The sequence below is a fragment of the Macadamia integrifolia genome, chromosome 11, assembly GCF_013358625.1.
Source record: "Macadamia integrifolia cultivar HAES 741 chromosome 11, SCU_Mint_v3, whole genome shotgun sequence".
In the NCBI taxonomy this organism is placed as follows: Eukaryota; Viridiplantae; Streptophyta; class Magnoliopsida; order Proteales; family Proteaceae; genus Macadamia; species Macadamia integrifolia.
The window spans coordinates 26166862-26178029 of record NC_056567.1 but is presented as its reverse complement, the minus strand read 5'-3'; the positions used below and the strand labels follow the sequence as shown (position 1 = coordinate 26178029).

The following is an 11168-nucleotide window of genomic DNA, read 5'->3' as shown; positions in this document are numbered from 1 at the left end:
AAAAAAAAAAAAAAAAAGGTTCGGATTACATTGCTTAAATAAATCAAGAATAATTCTAGATAAAGTTCTCAAAGGGGGATGTCCTAGATGGCGATGCCACCGATATAACTTTGATAATGCAAAAACTGAATTAGAGTGAAGAGCCTGAGTCGAAGAAATTGTGGACAATTTCACTATAGAGGAAGTAGAGGCCGCAACTCACTTTACCACTACCAATCGTTGCCCTCATCACTATGTCCTGAAAAATACAATGGGAAGGAAAAAAAAAATATAACTTTGTAATTCAAGTCTCTAGTAATTATGGGTGTCTATTCTGAGCCCACACCAGTAGGCCTGACTGAGCTCAGCATGTTTATGGCCCTACCTGGACCGGCCCAAATAAATGTTCCAGCCCAACATGTTTATAAGCAGGTGTTTTTCACGGTGCATGTAGCTAGTTCGTCGAGCTCCTGACCAAGCTCAGCACGTTTATGGCCCAACTTGAACTGACTCATTGTAGCCCGACCGAGCCTGAGCCCGACCCCAACCCCGTTAATACTACATAAAATTTCTATTTTGCCACTGATAAAAGAGACTAAGAGAGCCAAAACTAAAAATCTCATCTAGATCATAATAGCTTGCTTTTGGTGATTCCCTTGGATGTTAAGATCTGATTCATATGACACAGTGACACACACAATATGGACCTTCCATCCATTAATCATTGCCATGATGGAACAGATTCTTCTTGTAATTGCTTGAGAGTTGGATTTTGTAATGACTTATATAGTGATTAAATATTCAAATGGAACATTTCTGGGCCTTGAACCCACTTAAGAAAAGAATTTTAGGGTAGGCACATTTAGAGCCCATTTAGACTTAAATAGGTCCGTAGCCCAGTTAAGGCTGGTTTAGGGTACCCCGATTAAAGCTCGACAGCGACTGGCCTGATTATAAACCGTACCATGCCACCCCAAAGTTAGGCCCATTTACTTAAACGGGTATTCACGGTGCAAGATTTCCAAGTGGTCAAGACCGGCCCAACCTGACTAAGACTGGCCAAACCCGATCGGCTGACACCCCTACTAGCAATACTACTAATAGATGACAGATTAGTAGAAAGGTTTGGAACATGCAACACTAAGGACTGGGATAACAAGGGAAAGCATTGAATGCTCAATTATCCAAGGAAGGGATAGAACAGATTCACAATGGCTACCAAAAGAAATACTTGAGTGAGCAGAGTGACTCAGATGTAACCGGCATACAGGCAACAGCAACAACAATAGCAGATGAAGATGAGGGTCCAACTTGGTCATCAGATGACGCAGAAGACAACTCATCCTGTGAGACGGAAGCACCAGTGGGGCAGCAGCATCAGAAGTAGTGGATGTCTCAGTCTGTTTTGCCTGGGACTGATTGGAATGACCATGACTATATCCCCTGGAATTGGCTGGCCACCCATGAAGTTTCCACTTTGGTTTGCTTTGCGTAAAGGCTGTTTCCCAAACTACCATAGAGCATCAGTTATAAATTTATAATTCAAGCCACGACCACAAAATGCCATGCTGATGCAGATCAAAGCTTCAAGAAGAAGACAAAAGCAAGAGTCAGAAATTACCGTTCACAAAACACTGTTCATGTGAACAATAAAGTGGTTCCATATTTCATATTTCATAATTTAGTATCCTATTTCAGTAGTATGGTTATGTTTTTAGGAAGTCCTATTAGCTGTTGTTTTGTTTCCTAAATTAGAAGATAGAGGTAGTTTCTATTTTGCATTAGTTTCTAATTTGAATTAGTTGCTATTTTGTTTAGCTTCTATTTTATTTAGTTTCTATTTTGTGTTAAGCTTCTATTTTGTAATCTCAGACCTCTATATAAAGAGGGCCTGCTGTAGATACAATTCAATATTGAAATAATGAAGTTTTGCTATAGTTTTGCTTGCTCCCTCTTTTGAGAAAGGAAGCCAACAGCTGGGATAGTTGTAGGTGAGATACCCAGGCTGAGATAGCCTTCCCACCCACATCTATCATGTTGGACATCTTCTTTTCTTCTTCTTTTTTGTTCTCTGTTATTGCTTGTGTGAGAGAGATCTGAGAGTAATTTTGGAGCATCGGTTGGAGGTTCTACAGAGTCCATTTGCAGGACCAGCCATCGTTTGTTCTCAGAAGCAAGGGATTATAGGAGTAGCAACCGGACCTGTTCTCTCAACCCCTGTTCAGTATTTCTGGAATCCTTTTGGAGGAGTTAGAGACCATTCTAAGGGAACAATTGACCAGGTATTTGCCCTCTAATGCTCAGCCAGATGTCAGTTACAAACCCTCCCTCTTAATCTGGCCGAAACCAGTTTTGCCTAAGTTTCTGCCTGCTGCTGTCGATTTCTTTTCTGGATTAGCTCTTGCTGCTGTCGATTTCTTTTCGGATTGCTGTCGATTTTGGGGGTTATTTCTGATTCATTGGAATAGTTTTGATCATCTAAATTTCTGGTTCTTAATTCCCTTGTTCTCTATCCCTATTTCTGATTTCTGTTGAGGGTAATTAGAGAGATCAGATTTGGCATTGGTTTGAACTTAACATATTGGAAGTTGTTTACCTAGAGTAACCTACTTCTACATTACATGCTGGGGAGCCTGCACAGAGTGAAGTATTACTTATTGGCTGCTATTTTCTTACTTATCAAAATTTGAAGCAATCCGTAGTAAAATTCAGTGAATAAACTTTGTGTTTATGCTTTTTATGAGATTTTCATCTCCAACTTTGTTAATTCAGTATCCATCATGCAACTAGGTTTACAACTTTTGTATAAATAATCATCTCTTTCATGCTTGGTTGAGTATTCAACTAGATTTTTTATTTTTTATATTTGTTTTATTTTTACACCTCTAATCATATTTTCTTGTAGGCTGATTGCAGGATACAACAATTCTCTCAGAGTATTTGATGTGCATCGCCCTGGTCGAGATTTTGAGCAATATTCCACACTTCATGGAAATAAAGATGGGCAGTCAGGTACTTGCGATGATTATGATAATATTAGTTCTTCAACAAATTAAAAATATGCATAGGTTAGGGGAAATGATAAATCAGATCTAATCTGAGAGACTAACTATGTAAACCAGATTGCATACCTATATAATTTTGGTTGTTTCAAGCAAGGAAGAGAAGTTGATTGAAATAATATAGGGCAAAATTCATTCATGGGTATGATTAATACGCGAAAATCAGCAACAGTCTTTTGTGACATTGCTGGAAGATAAAACCCAAAAGATATATAGGTCACTTGCAAGAAATGAAATTTAAAGTAGAAGTAGAGCAGTCCGTCATATAGATAAGCTTTGTGTAGAGGAAATGAGGATGTTAAGATGGATGTGTGGCAAAACTGGGAAGGATAAAGTAAGGAATGGACGTATTAGAGCTGATTTTGGAGTTGCCCCGATCCATGATAAGCTCTGAGGAAGTCATTTGAGGTGGCATGACCATGTTCAACTGAGGCCTACGGATGCACTAGTAAGGAGGAGTGATCTGATCCAAATAGAAGGAACTAAAAGAGCTAGAGGCAGGCCAAAAAATGACCATACGAGAAGTTGTGAGGAAAGACATGCATAGATTAGGTCTTGCCCCAAGTATGACCTTGAATAGAGCGGATTGGAGGGCTAGGATCCATGTTGCTGACCCCATCTAGTTGTGTTTTTTTTTTTACTTCGTTTCTATTATTGTGTTCAGTTTCCTTTCACTTTTACTCCTCTTTTTTATTTGTCCTTGCTCGGACCATGTATCCAACCTCTTTTTTATTGTTGTTGTTGTTGTTGTTGTTGTTGTTGTTTTGAAGTAGAGCAGTCCGTGACTTTTCGTTAGGGTTTATTTTTTCTGGTCAGCACTTGTCTGTTTTGCGTGATTTTGGTTCCTTTTGAAAGGTTATTCTGTTACCTTTCCAACAACACCAAGATCTGGCAATTCTGAGCTGTATGAGGAGAGTTCTGACTGATATGTTATAAGTGCCGTGTGTCTGATGGGATTTTTATTTTGTGAAGTTTATTAGCTTAAGAATTTTAGCAAGCTTGTTTTGTCTTTTACTTTATTTATTGTAGGGATCTGTCTTAGACATTAGAATAAAGAATCAGATTAGTTCTTTGTGGGGCTTGTCTTATGTAAGTATTGTAAGGACAGAAGTCTAGATGGTTCTTATTTTTTAGTAAAATTGTTGTTTTATCTCTCTTGTTTACTCCCCATTGAATAGGATTGAGAAGTGGGTGTGTTTGTGAATTTTCTTCACAGATTCCAGTAGCTTGTTTATTTCCCTTTTGATTCGGTTCGCTATGCTATTTGTCCTGCATCAATGGAAAAGAAAATCCAGTGAGCTCTAATCTGATTGATAAGCCACTGAACCATTTACACAATTGAATCCCAGATTATAGTGCTCTTTCTTAGCTTTTAGAGCCATCCAATAATCCAAGCTCTACATGATTCTCAGATGCCCTGCTGTTCCTTTCAAGTGACAAACCCAAAACTGACACTGCCTGCATAAATAACTAAGGTTTCTTTGCTATTCTCCAAATTCATAACCTTTCCAGTTCCATAACATGTTAAAACGACTAAGGTTTCTTACCTCTTCACATTTGTCTACCAGAATTGCGGCCTATGCCTCAAATATGCTAAGGGTGATGCAATAACTGAAACATTGATTTAACATTCTTTAGAAAAAAAAAAAAATGGGATACATTGGGCAGACTGAGATCCCTTCACATAAAATGATGATCAATAGTGAGGATACTTTTCTTAGCCACCGTCCTAAGAAAAATCCAAAGAGAAAACTGAATTTTCTTAGATACATGTTTCAGCCATATAGTGCGAAGACAGAAAGTGGTAAAGACTTGGCCTCTGTAGCACACTGAATCCAGATTTTCAGAACTTGAATGGATCCAGATCCTCTTTCCCTCTCTCCTTCACAAGTGGTTTTCCTTTCCAAAACTTGCAGCTGATTGAACATGTTATGAAAGTCTCAGTTGTTAAGATTACGTTTAAGAGAAGGCATAAATGTTCTGTTTGGACCATTTTTCCTGAACATGGCTGGCAACCATAGCATCTTTATCTTTGTCTATTTCAAAATTTTTGGGAGAAACATCTCCTGATGGAATATTGGGACACCATTGATTCTTTTAGATTTCTCCACTCCCCAAGTCAATTTAGTATGCTGTTTGAAAGCATTATTGGAGCCATAATTCCATTTCACAGACTGGTACCATAAGAACCTTTGTTTACATTAAACACATAACAAACTCTCAACTGATTGTTTGACCTATTGATTCTGTTATCATATGCTTCATTATATCAAGTATACATTTAAAAACGTACCTTTTCATGGTGTATTACTGCAACATGGATGTTTGCATCAAAACTCTGTGCTTGTGTATGACATTCAGGCATTATATCTGCAATTGCATTTTGTCCCACTCATACTGGGTTGCTTGCAACGGGCTCTTATAGTCAGACTACTGCAATCTATAATGAAGATAATATGGAACTTCTATATGTCTTACATGGTCAAGAAGGTGGGGTTACACATGTAAGTATGAGTGTATTACCATACTAATCATTCATTTGATGTTGATAAAATAAATTAGCAAATAATTCTTCTGAGTGAATTTCTTTTTGAATGTTATTTTTGCAGGTGCAATTCTCAAAAGATGGAAACTATCTGTATACTGGAGGCCGAAAGGTAAAAAATTTGGTTTACAATCCTCCCATTCCCACTTTTATGGAATAAAAGATCTCAAAAGATGATATGGATAATGATATACGGCTTATGTAAGGGGGAGACTTGTCAGTTCACCAAGAGGCAATTTTATTTTGCATTACCTGATGTTATATTTGCTCAGTCAACTGATTGATGAAAGTTGAAAAGTGTAGCAAAGGGTATAAGAGATCGAAGGGAGGATAAAAGGATATTAGTTTTTCACTTTTTTGGATCACCTAGGTTGTAATCAACATTAATCCGAGGGCACTTGGGGGATGAAATGCCAACAGACCCAAATAAAGTATCATCCATTATAGGCTTATAGCAATTTGCATGGAGCCAAAAATTGAACACTTCCTAGATCATGATGGTGTCTCGACTCTTTGTTACTTACATAAGCACCATATAAACCTTGAGGTATTAAAAATTTAAGATAAAAACTATGTTACTAAAGAATCCTGACCTTGGTTTCTTTCTTGAGTAATATAACCTAGGGAACATAGGTTATTTTAGAATAGGAGTTTTTGCCTTGTTAATTTTTATATTATGATGGCTTATCTCAACTTTTTTTTTTTTTTGGGGTGAATAATAAATTCATTAGCAATGGAGAAGAAAATGGGGGGTGGGGAATATACAAGCCCCAAAGAGGGGGCAAATAATATAGAGAAAACAACAAAAACCCCAGTCGGAGGGGTGGGGTGGGGTTGGAGAGGTCTCAGGACACAACAGTGAGCTTGTTACTTGGGGAGTCATGATCTGGGCATGCCAATCCGAAGAAGTGGCCAACTTAGGGCAATCGTCACAGAAGATGCCATTCGAAATTGAATTAAAGGACCTAGAGTTGGTACCTTTATGAAGATTGTGTTCCATTTAGTTGTGGCTGATGGTGGCACCAAAGGCAAGCTTCCTAGCAATATCACAATAGAGTTGCCAGCAAAAGTCATATCGACCCAAATCCATTCCCTAGAAAGGGGAAAGGTCTTCTAGCAGGCCAGCAAGAGGAGAGAACTCTTTTCCAGTTCGAGGAGGAGAAAGGGCACTTGAAGAAAAGATGGTTAGAGTCTTCGATTCCATTCCAACACAGGCAGCAGGCAAGGGGCATGAATGTGATGGTGAATGAGGAAGCTTTGGGTGGGAAGACAATTGGAGAGAGTTCTCCAAATGATGAAATCGTGACGAGGGATATGACCAGCAAACCAGATATTCTTGCGCCAAAGGACGAGGGGGCCTCTAGAGCGGATTAGGTCCCAAGCAGACTGGGAACTAAAACGTCTAGAGGGGGAATGGGACCACATAACCTTGTCAACAGAAGCAAGGGAAGGGGGGGCGGGTAAGAGGGTCCTTACATAAGCATCTTGTATACCCTGTGGTATGATGAATTTAAGATAGAAACTATACTATAAAAAGTACACACACAAAGAATCAACCCTTGACCAATTAACTCTCCAAACAAACCCTAAATTTCTTTCATTAAACATGAACCCGACATTCTCTCACACTACTTCCACTAGCCTAAATAAAACCTCCAGGCAGAGAGGATTTTGAATATCAATAAATATCAAATATTGCATTAAAGCGAGAATCAGGTAAAGCAAATTAAACACCGGAAACTTTACAAGTAAATTAAACACTGAAATACCGAGTGATGTAATTACTTTCCATTTATTTGAACACTCAGTTTCAACCCAAAGAAACAGGTACTAATTCCTCCAAACATAACTACAGTTTCTTAATTAATTTATTTGGGCCTAATTTTTCTTAGTGGCTATTGGGAGGCCTTCTCTACTTGACACACTCTTTTGCTACCTGGTTTTTCCTAAAGTTCCCTGGTATGCTAGTTGCTACGTATAAATTTGATAGGATTGTATGGTTTCATTTCATCTTGACAATCAATTGGGTTAATCCTTACTGCACATTATTTTTTACTGCTCTGCAAATGCATCCTTTATGATATTCCATCATTTGCAGCTTATCCTAATTATTGTTTTTTCTTTCATGATAAAAAAGAGTGGTATTTCACTCGGTGTTTGCAGCTTACCCTAATTATTGTTTTTCTTATGTGAGAAAAAAGAGTGGTATTTTTTACCGCTCTGCAAATGTCCTTTATTATATGCCATCATTTGCAGCTTATCCTAATTATTGTTTTTAACACAGCTTTTCTTCACAATTTTTCAAGGATCCCTATATATACTGCTGGGATGTACGCAATACAGCTGGCATTGTGTACAAGTAAGTGCAAATCTCTTGCTGACATTACCTATTACCATTACTGTTATTTTTGTTGTTGTTACTTGTTACTGCTTTTCACCATTAGAATTTGATGAGGAAGGTAACATTGTATTCAGTTTGGATTTTGGATCTAAGAAATTGTAGATCTGTCATTCTAAAAACATGCAAAGACGACTCCAAATTGGAGACCAAAATGCTAGTACATCTTATATAAATTGTCTATTCCAATGATCTGCAGACACCAGCAAGGTTCCAAATTTTGGTTTCAACCAGGATTTTGACCTTGGTCAAACCGAAATATACTGTCGAAATCTGCGAAATGGGCTCGAAATTTGGCTCATTTGGTAGGCCAACTCGAAATGCCTATTTCAGTGGTCAAATGATGGAATTTTTCCCTGACACTTCTTGTAGTGCCTATTTTAGCATGTTTACACATGTTTGAATCATTAGATGTGAAGAAAACTCCCAAAGTAATAGTTTAACTTCGAACATTATTACATATGACTACCATGCTTTTCTCTGCCTGAAGAATCTCTCAAAGTTTCTCGCGACACCCCTACAGGTGGGAACTTTGGCCAATTGATGTTTCAAATCCACCTAATGTTGAAGTGAATGTTCCACAGTTGACCATCAAGCCTTAATTTAGCAGAAAAATTAAGGCTTTTGCAAAAAATTGAAGTTTTCTAGCAGTTCAGTAGTTCTCAGGCAAAAGGGGACGAAAGCTCGAAATTTCTTCGAGATTGCAAAATTGTCAAAATGTGGACATTTCTGTATTTCGCATAGGATTTCATTTTGACTTTTGTCGAAGCGAATATATGTGGTCAAAATTTCAGTATTTCAACCGAATTTTGAACTATGAACAATAATTAGTCAATTGAAGCGGGGTACTGAATCCTGTTAGATATTTCACAAACGCATATCATATGCTTCATATTTGTTTATTGTCAACACTATGGTTTATTCCTTTTTTATGATTTCAGCATATGAAATATGAATGTGCTTAGGCACAAGCTAAAATTTGATTTCTGTGTGGGGACAAATCGATGCAAGGTGTGGAAACACTAATCATGAGAAATCTAATATAATTTCACTTTCACAACGCAGCCAGGTTTTTTATTATACAGATATGTGCTCATATGACCATGCTGAATGGAAAAAAAATGTGTAAAGTAGAGTGGTTTCATTAATATCATACAAAATGGTATATATTAATTATAAAAAGGTTCACATTCTAGGAGACTTTTTGATAATTCACAAGAATATTTCTTTCCCTTTCTATTATTATTTATTTGTTTGAATTGCATTTTTTTTCATTTGGAGGAAAGCTTGATCTGACTTGGTGACCAAATGCTCTTCAGAGTGTAACAGAAAAATATTCTCATGGACTATCAAAAGTTAAATTTGCAAAGTTTACTTGCATAATACACTAGGTTGTGGAGTTTTCTTTTGGCCATTATTTTCAAGAAAAAACGAATTGTGCTGCGTGAAAACACCAGTGCGTACATTTGCTGATTGGAACATGCGATCAGGTTGTACAGATCATCAGAGTATACAAATCAGCGGATATTATTTGATATTGAGCCCTGTGGTCGACATCTTGGTACAGGGGGACAGGTAGATTTCTATCCAATTTCGTTTAATTGGCCTATAAAGTTGAATTAATCAACTCAATGCTGGTATTGTTTGTTTTAGGATGGTCAGGTTCACATTTATGACCTTCAGACTGGACAGTGGGTAGCAAGCTTCCAAGCTGCATCTGGTAGAGCTATTTCGTTACCAAACTCTGGAAAAACTACCATTTTCTTTTTGTACTTTCTAAGACAATGTTCTATTTCTAGCAGATTTCTACTTGGATGCCTCTTAACTGGTTCATTTGCCTTCTCTCTAGATACCGTTAATGGTTTCTCTTTCCATCCCTTTCTACCATTGGCCGCTTCATCATCAGGGCATCGAAGATTTGTCATGCCAGATGGCTATGATGAAGATTTGAGTTTGACAGGTATGTTCTGAACCTAGCATCATAGGACAATGCTCTCTGAAGTTCTTACCAGTTAGATTGAAAAATATCATTGAACCTGTCTTTCTTTTTTCATGACATTTTTTTTTTGAAGACTATTCATTCAAACTCCGGTGTTGTTGTGGGTGTTGATGTGTTTATCATTAGAGTAGTTCACAAGTGAATTCTAGTTTTTGGTCTTCCCAAGCTCACTTTGGATTGCAACCGTTCCAACTTCCATGGAGGATTCAGTGAAATAAACTGGGTTCTTATTCTTGAAAGAACTTATGAGCTGGATAAGTAAGTTTTTTTTTTTCTTTTTTTCTTTTTCAAATTATGCAACGTTTCACTAGAGATGAGTTATTGAAGAGGATGGGATTGAATCGACATAAAAGAGTTGACCATAAATAAATTATTTTTGAAAACTTAGAAACTTGAGATGAAACAATTAGCAATTAGCAATATATCTGGAAGCCATTATTCTAGTTGGTTTGCATTAGTATCAGGTTCGGAAGAAAGAAAGACAGTTAAAATGTCTATGGGAAGTAACCAAGTGACTACTTCGAAGTTGCTGCTTTATGGCGAATTTTTGTCAGTTTATCTCAAAAATGTATAGCCAGAAGAACATCTAGAATATGGAGAACACTAGATATGTTGATATTAGCAATGCTTCTTTTTTGTGGAAATAAATTCCATAGAAACAGAGAGGAACTACGCTTCCATAGTTCATCACGGGAGTTCTTTTCTAGCTTGTCTTATGATCTTACCTGTGACTTCATTATGCCTCTTCTATCAATTTTTTTTTAACCGTCTTTTTTCTCTTATAAAAAAATACTTTAGGTGGTTCGTATGTGTAGGTATTACGTTTATTTTATTAAAATATATGGGAAAAATAAGGCTGCCAAGCTGTGTGGCACCTGTGCCCAGACACAAGAACCCCGTGATGAGAAATCCCACCCCTGTTGGGTGCCCTGGCTCGTGCTCTCATTGCCCCCCCCACAAACACTGTTGCAGGGGCCACGCAGCCTGGCAGAAATCCCCCTTCCAAAATATATATTGCTGCTGGCTGCTTCAATCTCTCAGCTTGTCATTATTAAACCAGTAAGATTTGCTTGGCCTCAAGAGGGTGCCTTCTTTTTTAGCAAGGAGATTTGGAGTTGGGGCAATGACAACTGGTTGATTTCAACTTCCACTTCCACTTCCACTTGGAAGAGGGGGGGGGGGGGG

General features: G+C 37.7%; 1 protein-coding gene across 1 annotated transcript in view; it reads left to right on the top strand.

Moving 5' to 3' along the window:
- LOC122093991 (telomerase Cajal body protein 1) overlaps window positions 1–11168 on the top strand; it is a 24852-nt gene that overhangs the window by 12985 nt on the left and 699 nt on the right. The window contains exons 8-14 of the mRNA XM_042664561.1: window positions 2885–2991; window positions 5403–5545; window positions 5651–5698; window positions 7893–7945; window positions 9475–9559; window positions 9638–9704; window positions 9834–9944. Of these exons, the coding sequence (XP_042520495.1) occupies window positions 2885–2991; window positions 5403–5545; window positions 5651–5698; window positions 7893–7945; window positions 9475–9559; window positions 9638–9704; window positions 9834–9944 (614 nt within the window). The remainder of the gene's footprint in view (window positions 1–2884; window positions 2992–5402; window positions 5546–5650; window positions 5699–7892; window positions 7946–9474; window positions 9560–9637; window positions 9705–9833; window positions 9945–11168) is intronic.